This window comes from Aotus nancymaae, unplaced genomic scaffold (genome assembly GCF_030222135.1).
Source record: "Aotus nancymaae isolate 86718 unplaced genomic scaffold, 86718_ANA_hifiasm-v0.15.2.pri h1tg000008l, whole genome shotgun sequence".
In the NCBI taxonomy this organism is placed as follows: Eukaryota; Metazoa; Chordata; class Mammalia; order Primates; family Aotidae; genus Aotus; species Aotus nancymaae.
In genome coordinates, this window is record NW_026988419.1 from 15,194,840 (window position 1) to 15,219,960 (window position 25,121).

Sequence of the window (25,121 nt, forward strand, 5' to 3'; positions counted from 1 at the left end):
GCCGCCTGCCACACACTGCGCGCGCCCCCAGCGGACAGACAGAGGGTCTGGAAGGAGCCGGCGAGAACCAAGCGCGGGGAATCTTGGGGGTTGTGGGGCCTGTGGGGGCGGGGCGTCACTCGCCTCGCGCACGCGCAGTCTTTTCAGTACGGTGGGATCCGGCGAGCGGAATTCTGGGAGATGTAGTCCCGGGGTTAAACCTCCTAAAGGCTCCATTCTGAGAATCCGGGACTCTCCCTTTCTACTCTGATTCCACCTAATCCCTATGGACTCTTTTCTTTTTTGGAGACAGAATCTTGCTCTGTCGCCCAGGTTGGAGTGCAGTGACGTGATCATAGCTCACTGCGAACTCGAACTCCTGGCTCAAGCGATCCGCCCGTCCCCAGACTTCCGAGTAGCTGAGACTACAGGCACGCCACCATGCCCGAGTTTTTTTTTTTAATTTTTTGTTAGGACAGGGTCTCACTATGTTGCCCAGACAGGTCGTAAAGTCTTGGCCTCAAGTAATCCCGCTGCGTCAGCCACCTGGTCGCTGGGATTACAACGGGAGCCCCCACAGCTGGCCTGGACTCTTTGTTTGGCCTTGCCTCAGTTCAAAATCAAGGAGCCCAGGCTCTGTTGAAGAATTTCTAGTAAAAAGCCTTTGAGTTTGACCCCAGGAAAGGGGAGATTGCCCAATTTCACTCTGCCTCTCTCTAACCAACCCTTCCCTAACCCCAACCCACCCAGCAGGGCAAAATTAAAACCATCTACCTGCTTTATGACCTTCAAGTGTGAAAGTTAGGAAATACTCAATTCCTTATCTCGTTAGCTCCCCAGGCAAGACAGATCATGCCTGTCTCAGATGTCCGTAGACTTGACAGATTTGGAGATCTAAGAAAGCTGGCCGGCCGCAGTGACGCACGCCTGTAATCCCAACACTTTGGGAGGCTGAGGAGAGCGAATCACAAAGTCAAGAGATCGAGACCATCCTGGCCGACATTGCGAGACCCCCGTCTCTACTAAAAATACAAAAATGAGCTGGGCGTGCTGGTGCGCACCTGTAGTCCAAGATATTCAGGAGGCTGAGGCAGGAGGTGCTTGAACCCTGGAAGTGGAGGTTGTAGTGAGCAGAGATCGCGCCACTGCACTCCAGCCTGGTGACAGAGCAAGGCTCTATCTTCAAAAAAAAAAAAGAAAGAAAGAAAGAAAAGCCGGCTCGGTGGCTCACGCCTGTAATCCCAACACTTTAGGAGGCCGAGGCGGATGGGTCACGAGGTCAAGAGATAGCGACCATCCTGGCCATGGTGGAACCCCATCTCTACTAAAAATACAAAAAAATTAGCCGGGCGTGGTGGCACATGCCTGTGGTCCCAGCTACTCGGGAGGCTGAGGCAGAAGAATCGCTTGAACCCAGGAGGCGGAGGTTGCAGTGAGCCAAGATTGTGTCACTGCACTCCAGCCTAGTGACAGAGCAAGACTCCGTCTCAAAAAAAAAAAAAAAGTAACGCCTGTAATCCAAGCACTTTGGAGGCCAAGGCGGGAGGATCACCTGAGGTCAGGAGTTCAAGACAAGCCTGACCAACATGGTGAAACCCCGTCTTAAAAAAAAAAAAGGCCGGGCGCGGTGGCTCAAGCCTGTAATCCCAGCACTTTGGGAGGCCGAGGCGGGTGGATCACGAGGTCAAGAGATCGAGACCATCCTGGTCAACATGGTGAAACCCCGTCTCTACTAATACAAAAAATTAGCTGGGCATGGTGGTGCGTGCCTGTAATCCCAGCTACTCAGGAGGCTGAGGCAGGAGAATTGCCTGAACCCAGGAGGCGGAGGTTGCGGTGAGCCGAGATCGCGCCATTGCACTCCAGCCTGGGTAACAAGAGCGAAACTCCGTCTCAAAAAAAAAAAAAAAAAAAAAAAAAAAAAAGAAAAAAAAAAAGTAAAGTAAAATTTAAAAAAATAAAAAAGCTGAAAGATGAAAGGATCTTTCCAAGGCAACTGGCTACAGAAATAGAAATAAAGGGGACAAAGATTAAAACTAATCTCAGGAAAACAATCTGGACCAGAGCAAGGATTTCAATAAATAACTTATTTAGGCAACAGTCGCAGATGGATGCTAAAACTATTAGATGTTTATGGAAGAATTTTGCACTGAAGGATGTACACTGAAGATTACCTATGTACTAATCAATCTTAGATCATGAAACATGGGACAGCTGTGCATGTTTCCTGATGTGATGCAACTGTACAGCAATATTTATGAAGTATAGTATATTTTTGTAAAAAAATATAAATAAAAGTTGAGTGAATCTAATCAAGTTTGGGCTGTAACTTCCAGTTTACAGGAAATAAAGAGAAACAACTGAGTAACACTATAAGAAAGCAATCAGACAAATCCAGCATGTGGGCCAATGTACAGAATAAATGACTTCAACAATTTCAGGGTATAAAAATGGGGGGAGATGTTTTAGATTATAAGTGATTTGAGAAATATATTCAAGGCTGGGCGCGGTGGCTCACGCCTGTAATCCCAGCACTTTAGGGGGCTGAGGCAGGCGGATCACGAGGTCAGGAGATCAAGACCATCCTGGCCAACATGGTGAAACTCTGTCTCTACTAAAATACAAAAACTTAGTCAGGCATGGTGGTGCCCGCCTGAAGTCCCAGCTAGTCAGGAGGCTGAGGCAGGGGAATTGCTTGAACCCAGGAGGCAGAGACTGCAGTGAGCCAAGATCACGCCACTGCACTCCGGCCTGGTGACAGAGCAAGACTCCATCTCAAAGAAAAAAAGAAGAAATATATTCAAATGTTGGCCAGGCACAGTGGCTAACACCTGTAATCCCAATGCAATAAGGATCACTTGAGGTCAGGAGTTCGAGACCAGCCTGGGCAACATGGTGAAACCACATCTCCACCAAAAAATACAAAAATTAGCCAGGCGTGATGATGCATGCCTGTAGTCCTCAGCTACAAGGGAGGTTGAGGCAAAAGTATCACTTGAACCTAGGAGGCAAAAGTTGCAGTGAGCCAAGATCTTGCCACTGCATTCCAGTCTGGGTGACAGAGCAAGACTCCATCTTGAAAAAAGTATATATATATTCAAATGCAATGAATGCCCCTTGTTTGGGTCCTGATTCAAACAAACTGTAAAATGACGTTTTTGAGACTGAGAAATAAAAATTCTAAGCCCCACCCCAACCAACTGAATGGACCCCCCTCTTGGCTAAGGGGACACCAGAGCAACCTTAAAAACTGAGTTCCTGGCTATGATGAGATGGGAGGTCCACCACATCCGGCCAATAAATTTTTAAAAGGAATACAATACATACAGCTAAAATGTTGATGATAGTAGGGCAAAATGCTGATGACAGCTGAATCTGTAGGATCAGGGTCTGGGGAGTTATTATGCCATTCTCTCTACTTTGATATGGTTGAAAACTTTACGTTCCCCACTACCACCAAAAAAGTTAAAACACATACATGCTCATACATACAAAATCAAACACAGGCACAAATGCTCAAACCTTCCAGACATTGTCTGAATTCCAGGCATTACACAAAAGGTTCACTCCAAATTCTCTTAGTACTCTGTCAGTCTCTTGTACAGTAATTGCTAGATGTAAAATTGTTGATAATCCTTATTCTAATCCTTTAGATTGAATGCTTTCAAGGACACGGATGTGTTTTCTTGTTTCCACATAAAATGACCAACTATTGCTTTATGTGCTAGTCAAAAAAGTTTAATTTTTATAACAAATTGTTTAAATACCAGATAAGAATGATATTTCATCTGATTGTGGTTTTGAATTTTTAAAAAGTAACTCCCCTTACTTTATCTTTTAGGAAAACAATCTAGATTTTAAAATACTGTATTTGCCTAGACAGGTATTTATCCAGACGGGCAAGAGTGTGGATGACTGATTGCCTAGGAATAGACACAGGAGATTTGAGCAACAGAATTTACAAGAAGAAAAGTGCTTCTAATGTCTTCATCTATCCAGAGCCAATGACCAATTTAAAGGAAATATGAAGAATACTGTAATGGAATAAATGACATCCCAATATATAATCAGCCAAATCTAATGTGAGGAAGTCTACTGCTCAAATGATCTGGTTTATTCAATCAAATTGTACCTCCCAAAAGTAGAGGGAAGTATTTTATATTAAGAATCTTGGACCGGGCACGGTGGCTCATGCCTGTAATCCCAGCACTTTGGGAGGCTGAGGCGAGTGGATCACCTGAGGTCAGGAGTTCAAGATCAGCCTGACCAATAGGGTAAAACCCTGTCTTTAACAAAAAAAAAAAAAAAAAGAATCTTGGGCCGAACATGGTGGCTCACACCTGTAATCCCAGCACTTTGGGAGGCCGAGGCAGGCAGATCACTTGAGGTCAGAAGTTCAAGACCAGCCTGGTCAACATGGTGAAACCCCATCTCTACTAAAAATACAAAAATTAGCCGAGTGTGGTGGCACATGCCTGTAGTCCCAGCTACTCTGGAGGCTGAGGCAGGAGAATCACTTGAACCTGGGAGATGGAAGTTGCAGTGAACCAAGATCGTGCCATTGCACTCCAGCCCAGGCAACAGAGCGAGAATGTGTCTCAAAAAAAAAAAAAAGTAGACATGGTAGCTGCTCAAGTAGTGATGGAGTACACTCAACCAACCTCTCTACCTTTGTGTGTGTTCAAAAATTTCCAACTAAAAGACAACATGTTCAAAATTGAACTTGTTCCCACTTATTACCACTCCATTTCAGTTAATGGCAATTCCATTCTTCCAATTGCTCAGGCCAAAAATCTTGGAGTCATCCTTGACTGCTTTCTTTTGATTATACCCCCACATCCAACCAGTCAAGAAATCCTGTTTGTTCCATGTTCAAAATATATTCAAAATCTGACGACTTTACCACTCCATTGGTATCACCCCAGTAGCCATCCAGGACTCCACTGTCTCTAGCCTGGATTATTATTACAATAGCCTCCTAACCACTTAGCCTGCTTCCCATCCTCCCCTATCTCCATAGCCATTCACAAGACCAGAATGAAGAGTGATCCTTTTAGGATGCAAGGTAGATCACACCATTCTCTGTTCAAAAGCCTCCAATCAATGCCTCCTCCATTCAAAGTAAGAGCCCAAGTCTTCACCAAGGTCTACAAAGCCTACAACATCTGGCCCCCACCATTACCTTCCTGTCTCATTTTCTACTATTCTCTGCCTTCTTTACTCACTGCATCCAAACTGGTTCTTCATAGCTCCTCAAGCATGCTTTCATCTCAGGGCCTAGGCTTTTCCCTCAAACAGCTGCATGACTCACTCCCTCACCTCCTTCAAGTCTTGTCTCTAGTGAGGCCTGCCCTGACCATCCAACTCAGCACTCTTCATTCCCTTTCCCTGCTTAATTTTTCTCCGGAGCTTTTATCACCTTCCTACATACTATATACAATTTACTTCTTTTAATAATTTCACTATCTCCCCAACCAGAATGGAAACTCTATGATAGGCACTGTTTTATCTCCCGTGCCTAGAATAGTATCTGGCACACAGAAAGGACTAAAAATATATACATTGAAGGCCAGGTGCGGTGGCTCACATCTGTAATCCCAGCACTTTGTGAGGCCAAGACAGGCAAATCACAAGGTCAGGAGTTTGAGACCAGCCTGGCCAACATGGTGAAACCCCATCTCTACTAAAAATACAAAAAATTAGCTGAGCATGGTGGCAGGTACCTGTAATCCCAGCTACTCGGGAGGCTGAGGCAGGAAAATCACTTGAACCCAGGAGGCAGAGGTTGCAGTGAGCTGAGATCATGCCATTGCACTCCAGCCTGAGTGACAGCATGAGACTTTGTCTCAATAAAAAATATATGTATTATATATATTATACATGTTATATGTTACATATTTATTTTATATATATACACACATTGAACAGAATTGAAATATTTTGGATATGAGGAAATTATGGTGTTCCCTAGAAAAATATTATTTTTGCTAAAGTGTAAACACAGTGGACAATAAAGATGAGGATTAAACTAAAGTTCTTACAAAAGTAAGGGCCCTAGGCCAGGCACAGTGGCTCACACCGGTAATCCCAGAGCTTTGTGAGGCCGAGGCCAGCAGATCATGAGGTCAGGAGTTTGAGGCCAGCCTGACCAACATGGTGAAACCCTGTCTTTACTAAAAATACAAAAATTAGCTGGGCATGGTGGCACGCATCTGTAATCCCAGCTACTCAGGAGGCTGAAGCAGGAGAATCACTTGAACCTGGGGGGCAGAGGTTGCAGTGAGACTCCATCTCAAAAAAAAAAAAAAAAAAAGTAAGAGCACTTTACTTGTCTTTCATTTCTAAAACTGGAAGTTAAGGAAGGACAAAAAGGAGTCTCCTTAAAACTTATGGATGGAGAAATAAAGGCCCTGGAAGCTTGTTCTAAGCCATCCAATGAGTTAAGATTTTCCAGTGCTTCCAGTTAGATTACAATTCTAACTAACAGGTCTGACTAAAAGCCCTTTCTGGTAAATTGTACAATCTCTATAATAGCTACCCTTCTAAAGCAGCTTGGATTCCCTACACATTAGAACTCCACTAAATATTAACACTAAGTCTGAGTAACCCAATTTACTGCTCTGTTTAATCCTACCCTTTTCTATTTCAGCTCCACTGGCCTTGCCTTGAAAGTAGGTAACTGGCCGGGCGTGGTGGCACACATCTGTAAGCACTTTGAGAGGCCGAGGCAGGCGGATCACGAGGTCAAGAGATTGAGACCATCCTGGCCAAAATGGTGAAACGCCATCTCTACTAAAATACAAAAATTAGCTGGGCATGGTGGTGCGTGCCTATAGTCCCAGCTACTTGGGAGGCTGAAGCAGGAGAATTGCTTGAACCCGGGAGGTGGAGGTTGCAGTGAGCCGAGGTTGCGCCACTGCACTCCAGCCTGGTGCCTGGTGACAGAGCAAGACTCTGTCTCAAAAAACAAAAAAAAAGAAAGTAGGTAACCATATGTAGTTCATCTAGGAAGGAGGAAATTGGAAGGCAAGAAAAGATATAAATAAGCTGCCAGATCAAGATCTTGTGTGAACAGGACACCAGCACTTCCAACACCACATAGAAGCCAAAAGACAGGTTGAGCCTCCCAACCCTTGTCCTGGGAGCTTCAAGTATGGTGAGGCACAATTTTTTTCAAAAGAGTTTATAAACAGAACTACCACACACACACACACACACACACACACACACACACACACCCCAACCAAAAAAGATACACTCTCCCCCCACCCCCCAATAGGAATGTTGCCTAAGCACTGAGGAATCCCTCAATAACAGACTGATGGCATTGGTCCCCACAGCCTAGAGCTGGGACAGGCTCTGTCTTCATCACTGTCCTGGGGCCAGCACGTCTAAGGCAAAAATCTGCTGGGAGGATTAAAGGAGCTCTAGAAAGGAAGAGATCTTTCAGGTAGATGTTTTTCCACGAGGCAGGTCCCTAAAGTTAAAGGCACATTATTGGAGAAAAGGCCCCTAGATGTAGAGAGGAAAGGAATCTTCTCTGGCACCAACAGCAATAAAATTTACTGGTTGAAATCATCCTGAATCTGGGAGAAGGAAGAAGCTTTAAACATAAATCTCTTCTAGTTTCTTGTTCTCAGTTGAGTTGGCAGCTTATCTCTTTTCTAGTCTCTTTAGTTCTCGGTTGAGTTGGTAGCTTGTGTAGTAGAATAAGGAAGAGTTGACAACAGGAGGGCAACCAAAGTTGGAGGCTGGACCCCAGGAATCTGGAATCACATGCTATAGGCTGGCCTCAGGAGGTGAATGAGTTTCCTGCAGTGTTTGGCAGACGCAGGCCCAGGACTGCTGTGTGGCAGTGATTGATTCCCCAGAGACAGCATGGCTAGTTTCTCACTGGCACCCAGGGACACCAGTACCTGCAGGATAGAGAACAGATGATAGAACAGGACATGAGGCTTAGAAATGGTAGTGTCTGGGACAGGTGCAGAGGACTTTCACTTACCCAGCAATTCTTACTCGAGAAGAAGAAAAAGGAAATGGGCTCTTGGGGACTTGGAATAGACTGAATGGGAGAAGAGAAACCTTGGAGACAGGAATCATCAGGACCAGAAGTCTACTTCCATTCTCTTTGGTTATAGATCATGAAACCAAGGCACTAAGGGACACATTTACTTGTCCCCAGGAAGACTTAATGAATGCAGCAGTATCTCACAGTAAACCAAAAGGTCTAATTCTTAGCCTTCAATGTAGACCAGTGGGTTCTAACTTCATTATCACCAAGAATCCTAACAATTATTTTCCCCATGGATTGCACAAGATCCCTATAAGATCTTCATCATCCTGTCAAATTTCTGTTCTGCATGCACTTCCCGATGTTATCACTGTGAGATGTCATAATTTGTATTACCATATGTAGATGTGTGATTTCCAATTGCCTTTTTATTTTTTTTTTGGAGACGGAGTTTTGCTCTGTTGCCAGGCTGGAGTGCAGTGGCGTGATCTTGGCTCACTGCAACCTCCAACTACCTGGTTCAAACAATTCTCCTGTCTCAGCCTCCCTAGTAGCTAGGATTACGGGCATGTGCCACCACACCCAGCTAATATTTGTATTTGTAGTAGAGATGGAGTTTCACCATGTTGGCCAGGATGGTCTCGATCTCCTGACCTTGTGATCCACCCGCCTCGGGCTCCCAAAGTGCTGGGATTACAGGCATGAGCCACCGGCGCCTGGCCCTTTTGTGTGTGTGTGTGTGTGTGTGTGTGACAGATTCTCCCTCTGTCACCCAGGCTGGAGTGCAAAGGCATGATCTCCGCTCACTGCAACCTCCTCCTCCCAGGTTCAAGCAATTCTCCTGCTTCAGCCTCCCAAGTAGCTAAGATTACAGGCACCTGCCATCACACTCAGCTAATTTTTATATTTTTAGTAGAGACAGGGTTTCATTAGTTGGCCATGATGGTCTCGAACTCCTGACCTCAAGTCATCCGCCCACCTCGTCTCCCAAAGTGCTGGGATTACAGGTGGGAGCCACAGAGCCTGGCCTATTGGGCTCTTTAAATACTGAAAATCGCGGCCAGGCAGGGTGGCTCACGCCTGTAATCCCAACATTTTGGGAGGCCAAGGTGGGTGGATCATTTGAGATCAGGAGTTCGAGAATCTGGGAGCAGCTGAACCTGGGAGGCAGAGGTTTCAGTGAGCTGAGATTGTGCCACTGCACCCCAGCCTGCATGACAGAGTGAGATTCTGTCTCAAAAAAAAAGAAAGAAAAAGAAAATTGTGCAGAAGAGACAAGATAAAGTAGTGGTTAAGAGTATGGGCTCTGGACACAGACTTCTGAGTTCAAAAGCCCAGTCCTACACACTGTCCTTGTAACTTGGACAAGTTATTAAATTATTTGTGCCTCAGTTTCCTCATCTGCAAAATGAGGATAATAATAGTTTAAACCAGATAATAAAGGTAAAATGCTTAGCATCATGCTTTTCTCATGAGTGCTAAAGAACAACATAGCATCTTCATGGCACATAGAGTAAAACTCCTCTATCTCAGCATCTCTTAGTCTTCCCCCAACTCCCTCCTGCACAGCCACTAGAAGAGATCAACTGTGGTCCTTGAGATTCTCAGACATTTCCCAGCCCAATGGAGCCCTCTTCCAGCTCTCTTCCCTTCTCCAGGGCAGAAATAGTAACTGGAAAACTCACTCCAAGACACTATCCCTGGGAGAAATACGGCATAAGTTTCTGGATGTCCTGATTCCAGTTCCTTACAGATGATCTCAGAGAAATGTTGTGAACTCTAGGGGCCCTGATCATCATGGTTCATAAGCCCTGTAGGGTATACCTGATGGATGCCAGGCTCCTGTTGGAGGCTCCGGAGGGCAATGAGGGCGGCTTCCTTCACATTTGGCTGGGGGTCTCCACATGCCATCTCTAGGAGCCGCTGGGGTACTTGGCACTGTAACAGCTCCTCTCCCAACCCTTCAGGTCCCAAGTTGCCAAGAGCTGATGCAACATTGCGCCGGATACCAGCTTGAGGATCTCCAAGCAGCTGGGTCATACTGGGCACTGCAGCTGCCAGGGCAGATCTCAGAGGACCAGCCTGGTAGGCTGCATTGCCCACAGCAAAGCTGGCACTGCACCGCACAACAGGATCCTTGTCTCCAAGTCCAAGCAGCAGAAGACTGAGTAGTCCAGTCTGGCTCTGCAGTGCCCCACGCAGGGCCATGCTGTCTTGGAGCAAGTGGCCCAGGAGCCTGTAAGTGTGTGCCCGCACAGAATTCTCTGGGTGGACCAGGAGGCTGCGCAGGGGCCGATAGGATTCATCAGAGCCAGCCAGGAGCTCTTGGATAAAGGACAAGTGGCTGGGAGACAGGACCCGGATGGTGTGGGTCAGCAGGGAGAGAAGGTCAGAGATGAGCAGTGGCTGGTCACTCAGGAGGGCAACTGAGAGAAATGAGACGATGGTTCTAGAGGAGGCAGCCACTGTGTTCACAAACTGATTGAGAGAGGTGGGGTCCGTGAGGGCCAGGCGTGTGAGGAGGCTGATGGGCAGCTCCACTTGCGTCAATGGAAGATGGTAGCAGCAGACCTGGGAGAATGGAAAGGGTGGGCAAAAGGAATTCAGGGAGAGGGAGAATACATGCAGCTAGGTAGAAGCCCAAAACCTGGGAGAGAGAAAAGTCAAGCTATGGTGAGAAATGCCACAGACAGATGGAAGTCCTGCCCCACGGCACTCCACATGAGACATGACATGGAGACTAAGAGAGCAGGTTCTTTCCAAGATCATTCCTTACTTTGCAAGGGCTCGGTCTCTGCCTTCAAAGACCCATTGTGAAAAAACAAAAAGAAACAACAAAAGAACAAAGACCCACTGTGCAATGCCAAGAATTGCCAGAGATGTGATTCCTGGCCAAGGAGCTGAGTCTCCAGTGCCTAGACCAGGATGTTCTCCCCTCTGAGCACCAACAGAACCAGGTGACGGACTGATGGGGAGGAGGCACCAACCCAGCTCCCACCACATGACTCTGCACAGCCCTGAGTATTGTCTGCACGCCAACTTTTGAGTCAAGCCAGGTGCTCCACTCTTTCAGGGGCCTAGAAGAGCCCTGGAGCTGCTGGGAAGTAAATCAGAGGACACAAGGTTGACTATCTTCCTCTCCCACCTTCATGCTAGCTGCCAAGTACCTGCAGCAGATGGGCTGGAACTTCTGAGTCCCTGAGGTCAGCCGAGACACCCATAAGGAGGTCAGCATTCACATCCAGTGCAAAGGGGAAGCAAAGGAGCTGGCAGACAGAGAGCACTACAACAGGGAGAAACTCAGATCCATGAGGTCTAAGGAGAAGAATGTAGGAGACTTGGTCTTGTTGACTTAACCTTTATCATTCTTCTCTCCCTCCTCAAAATTCCCTTGCCCAGCACCCCTTCTACAATCTTAGCCATTACTTTGGTTTCCAGTCTAAACCTGATCTCATCTTTCTTGCTTCATTGCTCAATCTGTCAGTAACTTATTTCCTGCCTTCTTCTCTCTCCCTCCCCATTGCTAACTCTCTGGCTCTACTTCAAGCTCAAACTCACGCCTGGTGCAGTTGATTCAGGAAGCTGGGCCGAAGCAGATGCTTCAGGATGGACAGGAGGATACTTCCATGCTGGGACAGGTAGCTCAGGTATAACTGGGGCTCCTGTGTAAAGGCGACCATGGCCAGGCTCAGCAGGGCTGCCATGCCTGGAAACACCAAAAATGGAGACCCAATGGAACAGGCAAGAGGCCCAGATACCCCTGCTTCCCTACAGTTCCCAGGGCTACACCTATTCAGTCCCTTCCCCAGCTTAGAGCAGCTCTATGCATACACTGCTTCCTGTCCCCAGGTAGAAACAAAAAGAAGAAACCTCTGTGGGTTAACCCACTTCTGGGCTGCCTCCTCTTGAAGAGACATCAATGCACTCCCACAAAGGATACTGATAGAAAGATACCCTGGGGAGAAATCAGTGTCCAGTCTGGCTCTGGGCTTGGTGGACTGGATAGCGAAAGCTCCCCTTCCTGTGCAGATGCCTCCTCAGGCAGCCTCAGGGCCATGGAGAAGCGATGCCATAAAATGGTCCACATTTCCGAACTGGCCACATCCCTGATTAGGCTAGCCTTCTCCTGCTAGAGAAAACAGTGAAAGAGGGTGGAGGGGAAAGACAGAAGTCAGGAGTCCAAATGCTTTTATTCGTTCCTGTCCCCAACTTACAAGGAAAGGAAGTCCGAGAAATAATTCCTTCTACTTTCCCACCTAGTATTTCTTTGTTGTCTTATTTCACTTTCTTATCAAACCTTAACCCTCTGACCTTACAGCTCATGTGTATGTCTGCTGAAACCCAGGGAATTCATTTTACCCCCCACTGGATCCCAGGGGATGCAGCTGAATGGTTTCCTTCAAACGGTCAGTACTGAGGGCAGGCAGGGAAGTTCCAGGGCAATCACAGGCACAGTATTTGAGAGGAGAGGCTGCGGGTTGCTTCTTCATTCCTCTTGTCCAGAGGCTCCCCAAAATGCCCAGTTCCTCTCTCTTTACTTCTCATCCATCCCAAGATAAATCTGTACCTCAGTGAGGAGCTGCAGCAGAAGAATGAGGAGGCCGTCATAGAATCCACAACTACCTGGTGGAGTCAGCCGAACCTGTCAGAGAGAAACAGGAAGAATGCGGATGTCTAAGAGGAATGGGGTGGCCGCTAAAACCAAGGCAGGTCAGTGGTTGTGCCATGGAGGAAACAGATTTGAGAGTCAACCGGAAGGTAGAATATATGTGACCTAGGGGAACCATTTGGATTGGGGAATGATGGAGAAGAGGGAGCAGTCACTGATGACTCCTGAAGTTCCAACTTAGAATCCTGGAGGAGTGTTAGTGCTATCACTAGTGATATGACCCCTCTGAAGGCTAACTTTGTCTAGAAAAAGCAGATGAGTATTTTTACATTGGTGTGTCTATCTTTCAAGTCTGTTGTGGGAAAACATGTGAAAATGCTTTATAAATTATAAGGAATTCAGCCGGGCATGGTGGCTCATGCCTATAATCCCAGCACTTTGGAAGGCCGAGGCAGGTGGATCACGAAGTCAAGAGATCGAGACCATCCTGGCCAACATGGTGAAACTCTGTATCTACTAAAAATATAAAAATTAGCTACGTATGGAGGCACACACCTGTAGTCTCTGCTACTCAGGAGGCTGAGGCAGGAGAATCACTTGAACCCCAGAAGTGGAGGTTGCAGTAAGCCGAGATCGTGCCACTGCACTCCAGCCTGGTGACAGAGCGAGACTTGTCTTAAAAAAAAAAAAAAAAAAAAAAAAAAATTCTACATATATAAAGGATGACAGGCTGGGTGCAGTGGCTCATGCCTGTAATCCCAACACTTTGGTAGGCCGAGGCAGGCAGATCACTTGAGGTCAGGTGTTCGAGACCAACCTGGCCAATATGGTGAAACCCCATCTCTATTAAAAATAGAAAAAAAATTAGTCAGGCATGGTGGCGTGTGCCTGTAATCCCAATTACTCAGGAGGCTGAGGCAGGAGAACCACTAGAACCTGGGAGACGGAGGTTGAAGTGAGCTGAGATCACGCCACTACACTCCACACTGGGTGACAGAATGAGACTCTGTCTCAAAAAAAAAAAAAAAAAAGGATGACAATAATTTGATTATGAAATCTATTCTCCCTTTTAAGAAATGAAGGAAAGACAAGTTCCAAAGGGTCTAAAAATGAAAGAAAGAAAAGTCCTGGAAAAGGAGAAAGCAGAAAGAAGTCTACATGATGGACTGTGTGCCTAAAGAATTCACAGGATGTCAGCCACCTTTTCCATCTGTTAAGAAGAACAAGTGGGAAAAGCAGAGTGGAAACCACAGTCAGAGGTGAAGAAATTATGCATCAGGAAGGACTTTGCCAAGAGCATGAGCTTCTGGAGGAGGAGAATGAAGCAGGCAGGGTTATCTCACTACTCAGAAAACTCAGGTTGGCCACTTCCTCTTCCCTCCCCTCCCTCACTCTCTAGAAGCCCTGTATATTAAAAAGAAATCTAAAGTCTGGATCAATCTGGGCTCAGAGGGGCCTATTATATGGGGACAGAAATCTAGAAAAAGAAGGGCTCCTTAATTCTTTTTCCATTCCTCAGCTTACTCTAGGCTTGCTGCCATTTCAGTCTTTTCCCCTTGAATGCAGTCCTAGTGTCTGACTCAGAAAAAACACATCTGTGCCCTCCTTGTGGGGGCCTCACCTCTGCAGGGGCAGACAGGGCATGTGTGGCTGCAGCCATCCATTCCGTGGGCTGGAGGTCAAAGGTCACCCCTTGCTGACCAAGCTGTCCCAATAGACAGGCTGCTGCACTCTGTGGGAGAGGCAGAAGAAGAAAAAGAATGTTCAAATCTAAATGGTATTCGAGACAAGCAGAGAGGATTTATGTCTTTGTCTTGGTCCAAAAGAATGCCTCCAGAAACACATACAAATAGGATAGTGATTCTCCCACTTCCACAAGAGTTTGTTGCTAGGGTGAAAAGGGGTAGAGGGTAAAGGCTAAAAACTTACCACAAGAGAGACGACGTGTGAATGGGTAAAGAGAGTAGTAACGTCATTGCCTAGCTTCTCCATTCTGGAATAAAGAGATATATCAAGGGATGCAGCAGTATTAAAGGGGGTTGGTGAGCAGCCTTCCCTCTCCCTTGCATGGCGTTCTTCACCTAGGCTGCGTGTCTACCTCCAAGGCATGAAGTTGATGGGAGTCTAGGTCTGTTCTTTGTAGAGAAAGCTTCACACTCTCTGTCCCAATTCCTCCTAAGGATAGGCTATAGGATACCATTCCCCATATGCTCTGTGAGGGTTATCTATGTGGGTAGAAGACTTCTGCGGAGAGACCCTACCTTATGACTCACCCGCAAGGCAGATTTTGGAGCCTAAAGACAAGAAGGGAGAGGAAGTAGAGTGCCACTTCAGTAGACTCTTCCCAGTCTACTACTTTTACCTACAAGGGAAACCTAAGATATCAGAACAACCTCTGGCTGAGACAGTGAGGCCACCAGGGGAAGCCCACCCGTGCTGCTGGCTTACCTTGCCCTGAACCAACACGAACAGGGACTCCAAGGCCAGGGGCTCCTGCCCTAGAAGATGGCACAGGCGCTCGCTGACAAGGCAGCAGGAGTACAGAACCTGAGGGAGAGGGAAGGAGTCTGGAGTGAGGCAGAGCAGGCCCCAGGCTCCAAGATTGAAGGCTCAGCGGCAACGCTAGCCAGCCCCTCAAAAGATCTGATACTCACACTTGGGAGTGTGAGAGAACCCCCTTTTGCCTCTTGCTGTGAGATAGTGAGACAGGGACCCTTCTCGGTTCTGCTGAGGACTCACTACCAGTGGGGGGCTCTTAGTTGAACAGATTTAAAAGCAGAGAGGAGTCTCCCAAGAGGGGTCTCTCAATTGGTCTCTCTCAGTCTCTCTCTCTCTTAGTCTACCTCTCTTGGTCTGTCTCTCTGTCTGTTTCTCTGTCTGCCCTGGGAGTTAAAAATAAAGCTGTGATGCCAGGAGCTATAAGAATTACCTTGAGAAGGTGCAGACACAGGATGGGATGCTGCAGGCCAGAGATGAGGGATGGCCTGAGCTGGCTGCTGTCTTCAGTTAGCTGATTTGCCAAATGCCAGCAGACCTACAGAGACATACCTGAAGGCTCAATCCTATCCTCATTATTACAACCCTATTCTTTACATATGTCCAGTTGACCAGAACTCTCAGTCTCTTGCTAGTCACTCTTCTCAGGTTCACCAGAAACCTCACACCCCATTCTATTCCCAGTCTTCATCACCAATAGAGAACCAAAAGTCATGGCCTAGTTTGGCCCCAGAGGAGGCAGGTACAGCAGAAAGGATCTCTGGCCAACAGAGCGCAGGAAAGCTAAATCCTGAGCCCTTGAGGAAGCATCACCGGAGGCTTCAGATCAGCTGCCCCACCACCTGGGCAGTTTATCACTGTGCTCTCTCCCTCACCAACTGACCACTGGGATTCTGGCTATATCGTGTTCTACAAGTGACCCAGGGTGAGAGCATCTGTTTTTGGAAGTACTAAAGGAGGGGCTTAAAAGCTTGTTTTTCTGCCTTTCTGAAAAACTGGGGCCAACCTCCCTAACTCCTCTGGCAGTAGAGATGAGAGGAACAAGCAATTGTAGCTCAGACCTGCTCCTTGGCATCCCAGCAGTCAGGCAGTCCCACAGGAGCAGTGCATATGGCTGCCAGGGCAGAGGCAATGGCTCCTGGTAGATCCTCACTTTGCTCTCGCAGTGGTCGGCTCACTTGTGGGGCTCCTATGGAGAAAGGCAAAAAGTGAGTCCAAGTTCTGGGGCTCTTACCCTAGAAAACAGCACCAGTACTCACTGACATGGCAGCAGGTATAGGGAACCTAAGGGAGTGGGAAGAATGCAGGATGAGGTCTGGTTGTTTCCCTCAGATCCCCATTCATCCTCTCAGTTCACAGTTATTTATTGAGCGCCTACTAAATGCCAGGCGCTATCTAGGTGATGGCAGTAGAAAAAGCAGAGCCTGACCTACGCAACAAATAAGTCAAGAGAACCCCCCTTCCCCACTCTGGTTACCTGGGGGAGTGTGGACAGGGAGCTGTGGAACTGTCAAGCCATGAAGGAGCCCATCCAAGACAACCTGCTGCGTAGTCAGCAAGCTGGAGTAAAAGGCTTTGGAGATGGCCCGGCTGTTCCCATCCATGGCTTCACACAGGACAGTAAAGCACTAAAGGAGACAAGGGCAGAGGTAGCATCAGGACATTAGAAGATGGGGCTTAGTGTAAAAACCAAGAAACCCTGAGGACCTGAGGAAAGAGGACAAAAACCGAAGCAAACAGCTGTCTAACTCTAAGCATTCTTCACACCAAAAATGCATTATAACTGCCTTCATTCATGCTTCAAGGACAACATTTTAGGTGTCAATCCTTCTATTCTCTGATCAGCTGCTCCCTAGATGATGTTTCTCAAAGTGTTTTTTACAGACCATGAGCATAAGAATTCCTAGGGGTCAGGCGCAGTGGCTCATGCCTGTAATCCCAACAGGGGTTGGGAGGCTGAGGCAGGTGGATTGCTTGAGCTCAGAAGTTCAAGACCAACCTGGGCAACATGGCAAAACCCTGTCTCTACTAAAAATACCAAAAAAAAAAAAAAAAAAGAGCCAGGCATGGTGGTGTGCACCTATAATTTCAGCTACTTGGGAGGCTGAGTGGGTAGGATTGCTTGGGCCTGGAGGGTGGAGACTGCAGTGAGTCAAGATCATGCCACTGCACTCTAGACTGGGTGACAGAGAGAGACTCTGTCTCAAAAAAAAAAAAAGGAAAGAAAAAAAAAATCCTTGTGGCCAGGCGTGGTGGTTCACGCCTGTAATCTCAGCACTTTAGGAGGCCGAGGTGGGCGGATCACCTGAGGTAAGGAGTTCAAGACCAGCCTGGCCAACATGGTGAAACCCTGTCTTTAAAAAAAAAAAAAAAAAAAAATCCTTGGGATTACTGGGTCCCTCCCAACTGAGTCCTACTGATTCAGAATTTCAGGAGGTAATTATTCCAAACTCCCTATTCTACTCATAGCACATGACAAAAGAAGTGCTGGCCAATAACATGAATCACTGCTGGCCAAAATTTAGGTTAGACAGTAAAAGCTTTCTGACTTGAAAGGGTGAGGGATATTAAAAAAGGACGTTAGACCAGGAAAGTCTGAATGAATGCTAAAGGCAGGAAGGTAGTCCAGATCTATGTTCCCAATTACCAGTTTCAACAATGATCAGGCAATTGTTAACTTCCTTACACATATATGCTCCTCTCTGTCTCCTCTGAGATTAGTCAGAACTCAGCTATTTTCTCATTCAATCCTCCATTCTCCTGTCCCTTACCTCCAGGATCTAGGGAAAAGAACTGCATAGTTTAATAATCCTCAGGACAAACAAGGTTGGACAATACTAGATGATCTGCAAGTCTCTTCAGGAAGTAGTTCTATTTGTGGTCCCCTGAAATATGCCAAACTGCTGAAAGTCACTCGGCCTTTATATATGTTACTCTTTCTGTGTGGAATTCCTACTTTCCTGCCTCATTTACATGACAAACTGCAATGTATTCTTCAAATCCCAGCAGAGATAATTTCCTCCTTCGAGATTTCTTCTATGATGCTCCAAATAGTGTTGACTGCATCTTCTTCATAAAATACAGCGCTGCTCTTGTATTATATGCAAAGTCCTAATGTACTTTTCACTGTCATCCTTGATCACTTTACCTCTACCCTATTAAAATATCCCAAGTCCTTGAAGGCAGGTACTTTGTCTTACTTATATGGCATATGACATGGTGAGAATTCAACAAATGTTTGTTGTATTAACTTGATCTTACCCTATATAGTCATAAGAAAGGGGATGGGAGAAACACGGGAAAAGATAGGAGACACAGAAATCTGGAAGTGGGAGCAGATTACCATCAGGCTGTCCCTCCGCAAAGTCTGCTCAGAGTCATCTGGTTGGGCCAGCAGTTTCCCCAACAGGTCCAGAAAGAGGCTGGCAGCCTCCTGAAACACCTGTAGGCTGGGGGTAGAAAATGAGCCCATATTTCTTATCTCTCTACTAAAAGTCTGGATGTGGTAAATGGGTCAGTTCTGGGCCAGTAGGAGAATCTCTGCAAAGGGAAACATCAGAATGTTTCTTGCTTGCTACACATACACACACACACACACACAGCAGAATGTTCCTCCCTTGCTACACACACACACAGACACAGAATGTTCCTCCCTTGCTACACACACACACACACACACACACACACACACACACACACACAGCCTCCAAGCCCCTTCTTTGCCATTTTTCTTTCTTTCTGTAATCCACTTGGCTTCCTGGAATAAGTTATTCACATCTTGACCTTTCCATTTTAGGACCATGGTGACTTGCTGACTCTTAGAACCTGTAAGTCTTGAGGCCAAGTCAGAACTGTCTTGGGGTCCTTAAAAGGAGTGTGAGTGGCCCCTGAGCTGATTCCTAAACCTGGAACAAATCACAGCTTCTTCATACTTGGCCTATTCCTAAAGGGGAGGGATGCATGAGGTAGAAACAGAAGCCAAACTTGCCAACAGTGCAAAAGCGCCTCTTATTCTACTCTTATCCTACCTGTCACTCGTCTGGCTTCTCTCCAGATTGAAGGTGCAGGCAAAGTAGGCCTGAATCACAGCCATCAGGTCCCGTAAGAAGGTCCCATACCAACATTGCTGCCCAGGAAAAGAGACGAGAGTAAGGGCAATGTGAAAGATGGAAATAAAGAATAGAAAAAAAAGTAAAAAGGGTATACAGAGATCAATTTAAGTTGATCAAACAGAAAGGGACAGAAGAGAAATATAGGCAGAGAGAGAAGATCTAGAGGTAACAGAGAATCAGTCAATGGCCTATAAACAGCCTGGATTAAATATGTCTTCTCTGGCCTGAATAGCATTTTGAAGTATAGGAGGTTCTATTTTTCAAAAAGCTTTTTCTCTAAATTCCTTAAAATCATCCAAGATCAATATTCATTAACAGAGTCCAGCTTTCCAGCTGCCTCAGCTGAGGCCCTGTTAAGCATCGACACTGACTCTGAAAGGTCCCCATCCTCTCAGTCCAGCTGCAGTAGGACACAGCAGGGGGAAGTGGAGGTTTGGCCCCCAACACAACGAGTCTCAATCCCAGCCCTTCCACTTGTTATCTCTGTGACCATTTACAAATCAGTGACTGTGTATGAGTTATCTCTGAACTTCAGTACTCTGCTCTGTAAGATCAGGTCAATGAAGCCTAGGATCTAACATTTCAAAGCATAGTGCTCTAAATACTTAAAAATTACACATAAAAATTTGGGTTTCTCCCTTTTCTTGGAAAACTAGGAGATCTGGCAACACCAGGCCCATATTTCCCTGTGGCAACAATGGGCTGGAGCTGAGGAAAGGATTCCTCTACTCCATTTAGAGTAGGCATGTGATCTCCAGTTCATCATATTCCCCCACTACTCATATAGTCACACGCAGAGCCTACTTTATGGCTGACATTATCTGCTAGCCCCAAAAGGCATTAGAGTTTGTAATTAATGGTCTACTAACCAGAAAAAGGAGGAAAGAAAATAAAAGGCAGTCAGCTCAAAGACAGATGGCAACCTAAAGGAGAGAAATCCAAGAAAAAGAACCTCCATGAGTCTTTGGAGGCTCCTGGCCTGGTGCTTACCTGCTGGAGGCTGTTGCTCTCCTGGCTGTGCCTGAGTAGATTTAGCAGCAGCCCAGGCATCCCTGCCTCCCGGCAGAAGGAATACAAGGCAACAGAGTCACGGCAGCTGGAGAGAAGACGGCTCAGGACCCGGAATGCAGGCAGGATGTGGGAAGCACCCTCCAAGATGCCTTTCAGGATCTGGGTGACATGAGGGAAAGAGGCAATGATGGATATTTTTTTTCTTTTTTTTTTTGAGATGGAGTCTCACTCTGTTGCCAGGCTAGAGTGGAGCAGTGTGATCTCGGCTCACTGCAACCTCCGTCTCCCAGGTTCAAGCGATTCTCCTGCCTCAGCCTCCCGAGTAGCTGGGACTACAGGCATGCACCACCATGACCAACTAATTTTTGTATTTTTAGTACAGACGAGGTTTCCCTGTGTTGGCCAGGATGGTCTTGATCTCTTGACCTCGTGATCCACCCACCTCGGCCTCCCAAAGTGCTGGGATTACAGGGGTGAGCCACCATGCCCAGGCTACAATTGATATTTTCAGAGGTAAAAGAAGGAGAGATATATATACCAAGTGTCCCCAAGGAGCTGGCAAAGCAAACCAAATGCTTGCATTCTTTTCTTTGCAAGTCTAAAACACAGAGAAGGAAAGCAGGGAAACAGGGGAATTGTACCAGGGAAGAAGACAATAGATGGTCAGGTTACCTGACACAGAACACCAGTGACCAAGGGGTAGGGGCCTCTCCTCAGGATTTCTGTCAGACTAAGTGCCATTCCTATCTGCTCCCTCCCTTCTCCAGCCCTTCACCTTAAAAACAAAACACATGTGCACTGCACATGCTTCTGAAAATTCAGAACAAAGCATATAAAACAATGTTATTCAACCACAGAAAGATAAAACATTATTCAACTCTAGATCAGGGTTGACAAACTATGGCTCACAGGTCAAATCTAGCCTAACATTTATTTGTATACAGCCTGCATGCTAAGGATAGTATTACATTTATATTTATTTATTTTTTGAGATGGAGTTTCACTCTTGTCCTACAGGCTGGAGTACAATGGTACAATCTTGGCTCACTGCAACCTCCACTTCCTGGGTTCAAGCGATTCATCTGCCTCAGCCTCCCGAGTAGCAGAGATTACAGGTGCCTACTACCACACTCAGCTAATTTTTGTATTTTTAGTAGAGATGGGATTTCACCATGTTGGCCATGCTGGCCTCAACTCCTGACCTCAAGTGATCTGCCCACCTCGGCCTCCCAAAGTGCTAGGATTACAGGCATGAACCATCACGCCTGGCCAGTATTATATTTTTTAATGGTTATTCTTTAAAGGAAGAACATTTACACCAAGTGTTTTATAAGATGTCATTAGCTGTTCTAAATGTTAGCATTTGCTCATTTAATATTTACAATAACTCTGTTAAGTAAATAGAATTAGCCATATATATATATATATATATATATTTTTTTTTTTTTTTTGAGATGAAGTCTTGCTCTGTCGCCCAGGCTGGAGTGCAATGACACGATCTCGGCTCACTGCAACCTTCCTCCTGGGTTCAAGTGATTCTCCTGTCTCAGCCTCTGGCTAATTTTTTTTTTTTTGTATTTTTGTAAAGAGAGGGTTTCACCATGTTAGCCAGGCTGGTCTCAAACTCCTGACCTCAAGTGATCTACCCGCCTCAGCCCCTGAAAGTGCTGGGATTACAGGCATGAGCCATCATGCCTGGCCTTAGAATTAGCCATTTTATAGATGAAGAAACTGAAGCTTCTACATAGGTCAAGTAAGTAGTCAAAGATCATACAGCTAATAAGTAGTGCTGCTGGAATTCCACCAGAGAGAGTCTTATCCCTAAAGGCAGAGCTTTCAGTCTGCTTCCTCACACTGAAAATTATCCAACAGTAGGAGGAAAATGTGTTAGTGCCAAAAGACAAGTGCAAAGTGCCATACCAATTCAATGAGGAAAGGAGAGTTTTTTCAACAAATATTGCCACGACAATTATATATCCACATGCAAAAATGATCAACTTAGATCCTTTCCTCATATTACATATAAAAATTAGCTCGAGATGGGTCAGAAACCTAAATGTAAGAGCTAAAGCTATAAAACTTTTAGAAAAAGAGAAAATCTTTAAGACCTTGCATTTGGAAAAGGTTTCTTATACACAACATCAAAAGCATAAACCATGAAAGGAAAAAAACAGTAACTGAACTTAATCAAAATTCATCATCATTTTGCTTCAAAAGACACTCTTATGAGATAGAATGAAAAGACAAACCACAGACTGGGAGAAAATATTTGGAAATCATCTGTCTGATAAAGGTCTTATGTTGAGAATATACAAAGAAGTCTTACAATTCAGTAAGACAAACAACCAAATTAAAAACTGAGCAAAAGATTTGAGATATTTCGCTGAAGAAGATATATAAATATTCATCATTAGTGGAATGTAAATTAAACTAACAATGAGATACTATCTCACACTTACTAGAATGGCTACAGTAAAAATGTCAGACAGTAATAAGTGTTGACAAGGATGTGAAGAAACGAGAACCCTCATAGGATACTGGTGGGAATGTAAAATGGTACAGCCACTTTGGAAAACAGTTCAGCAGTTTCTTAAAATGTTAAATATAAATTTACCATATGACTAGCAATTCTATTCCTATGTAGCTGCCCAAGGGAAATGAAAACATATATCCATACATATCCTTGCTTGTGAACGTTTGTAGCAGCATTATTCGTAAAAGCCAAAAAGTGGAAAAACCCAAAACATCAATGTCCCATCAACTGGTGAGTGGACAAACAAAATGTGATATATCCATATAATGGAATACTAACCAGCTATAAAAAGGAGAATGATGATTAACTGTAAATGGGAGCCAGGGGCAATGGCTCACACCTATAACATCAGCACTTTGGGAGGCTGAAGTGGGAGGACTGCTTGAGCCCAAGAGTTCCAGACCAGCCTGGGGAGCATTATAAAACCCCATCTCTACAAAAAATACAAAAAATTAGCTAAGGATGCTGGTGCGTGCCTGTAATCCCAGCTACTTGAGACGCTGAGACATGAGAATCACTTGAACCTGGGAGGTGGAGGTTGCAGTGAGCCGAGATCGTGCCACTGTACTCCAGCCTGGGTGACAGAGTGAGACCCCATCTCAAAAATTAAAAAAACAAACAACAACTATAAATGGGTATGAGGGATTTTACTGGGGTGATAAAAATGTCCTAAAACTGAACTATGGCAAATTTACTAAAAATCATTTATCGACATCAAAAAAGAGTAAATCTTATACATAAATTATAACTGAATAAAGTGAGACAAGCAACATAGTTTGGCGAGCACCCAGGAAGGAAAAGCACTGTGTTTCAGAGAAGCAAAGTAAGGCTCCACAAGAGGGAACAGTAACTTACACTAACTTTGAATGCTAACTAAGCAAAATGTCTCCCTCCTCCCCCACAAAAAAACCTTATTCTTCTCACTAGTGTACCTGTAGTACAAAATATTGTATATTCAGTTGTTACATTTATATTTTAAGTTTCTTCAATAAAAAATTAGTGAAAATGTGTTTTCCCTCATTATATAAGTACTTAATATCCTCCATTTTTGCCTATTGGCTCACCATGCCTAAAATATTTACCATTGAAAAAGTTTGTTGATCCCTGCTCTAGTAGGTATTTTTCCCTTCAGAAAGAGAAACCCCAGGGCTGCTCTTTCTGTGTTACTAAAGAAGGTTGGCAAACTTCCTCAAACTAAGCAGATAGACTGAAAGAATTGGAAAAGGACAAACTTTCTCTTTCTCCTGAAATCATTGGATTCCAATGCTCCATCTGTGAAAACGGTCTTGATCCCATCCACAGTGTCCTTCTGTCCTTACCTGCCCTCCAGCTTCATGCAGCTGACTCTGGATGCACTGGCAGAAGTCAGGATTGCGCAGCAAAGTGAGAGGAGCCTTCAGTTGAATGGACGCAGGCTCAGTGGTCTCTAGCAGGTGTTGCCACTCATTGTCACTGTCTGGCTCCTGAGGCAGAAGGGAGTGGAAGGGGCCAGGAGTAGTGTGTAAGTCTAAGAGTAGTAGATCCCAACCCATAGAAACCATGGGGAATCATGAAGTAACTGCAAGAAGCCAGTGACCCCTTTAGCACAGAAGTATTTCTTCAGTCATCTGCGGAAAAAGGTACGGCTGGCAGTCTGTGAGGGGTCTTGAAGAGTCTCTTGGAGAACACTGGCATGTGTGCATAAAGGGATACCTAGAAAGATGTCCACTGCAGCATGGTTTGTAATAATTTTAAAAAGGGAAAGATAATAAAGTCAGTCACTAAGGGAATAGTAAGTCATGGTCCATCCATATTAGAAAATACTATGAGGTTATTAAAAAGATTGTGAAGGCTGGACACAGTGGCTCACGCCTGTAATCCCAGCACTTTGGGAGGAAGAGGCAGATGGATCACCTGAGGTCAAGAGTTCAAGACCAGCCTGGCCAACGTGGTGAAACCCCGTCTTTATAAAAACACAAAAATTAGCCGGGTGCGGTGGCACACTCCTGTAATTTCAGTCCAGCCTGGGTGACAGAGCGAGACTCTGTCTCAAAAAAAAAGAAAAAAGAAAAGAAAAAGGCTGGGCACAGTGGTTCATGCCTGTAATCCCAGCACTTTGGGAAGTCTAGGTGAGCAGATCATCTGGGGTCAGGAGTTTGAGACTGGCCTGACCAACATGGAGAAACTCCATCTCTACTAAAAATACAAAATTAGCTGGGTGTGATGCCACATGCCTGTAATCCCAGCTATTCGGGAGGCTGAGGCAGGAGAATCACTTGAACTTGGGAGGCAGATGTTGTGGTGACCTGAGATCACGTCATTGCACTCCAGCCTGGGCAAGAAGAGTGAAATTCCATCTCAATAAAAATAAAAATAAGAAGTATTGCTATG

At 45.6% G+C, this 25,121-nt stretch overlaps 1 protein-coding gene across 7 annotated transcripts in view; it reads right to left on the bottom strand.

Annotated features, from left to right (window-relative positions):
- Positions 1-5,844: 5,844 nt before the first annotated feature.
- The window catches only part of STK36 (serine/threonine kinase 36), a 29,383-nt gene continuing 10,106 nt past the window's right edge, over positions 5,845-25,121 (bottom strand). For 6 of the 7 annotated variants that reach the window (XM_012446092.2, XM_012446090.2, XM_012446091.2 and 3 more), the window contains 17 exons: positions 24,071-24,214; positions 20,198-20,377; positions 19,124-19,221; positions 18,439-18,544; positions 16,573-16,723; positions 16,157-16,284; positions 15,529-15,633; positions 15,048-15,146; positions 14,873-14,961; positions 14,529-14,592; positions 14,221-14,331; positions 12,558-12,632; positions 11,945-12,119; positions 11,549-11,696; positions 11,158-11,305; positions 9,815-10,561; positions 5,845-7,895 (listed from right to left, as the gene is read on the bottom strand). In XM_012446092.2, coding sequence (XP_012301515.2) covers positions 7,752-7,895; positions 9,815-10,561; positions 11,158-11,305; positions 11,549-11,696; positions 11,945-12,119; positions 12,558-12,632; positions 14,221-14,331; positions 14,529-14,592; positions 14,873-14,961; positions 15,048-15,146; positions 15,529-15,633; positions 16,157-16,284; positions 16,573-16,723; positions 18,439-18,544; positions 19,124-19,221; positions 20,198-20,377; positions 24,071-24,214 — 2,712 coding nt within the window. In that variant the 3' untranslated portion in view covers positions 5,845-7,751. The remainder of the gene's footprint in view (positions 7,896-9,814; positions 10,562-11,157; positions 11,306-11,548; positions 11,697-11,944; positions 12,120-12,557; positions 12,633-14,220; positions 14,332-14,528; positions 14,593-14,872; positions 14,962-15,047; positions 15,147-15,528; positions 15,634-16,156; positions 16,285-16,572; positions 16,724-18,438; positions 18,545-19,123; positions 19,222-20,197; positions 20,378-24,070; positions 24,215-25,121) is intronic. The other variant, XM_064372977.1, reaches the window with a different exon arrangement.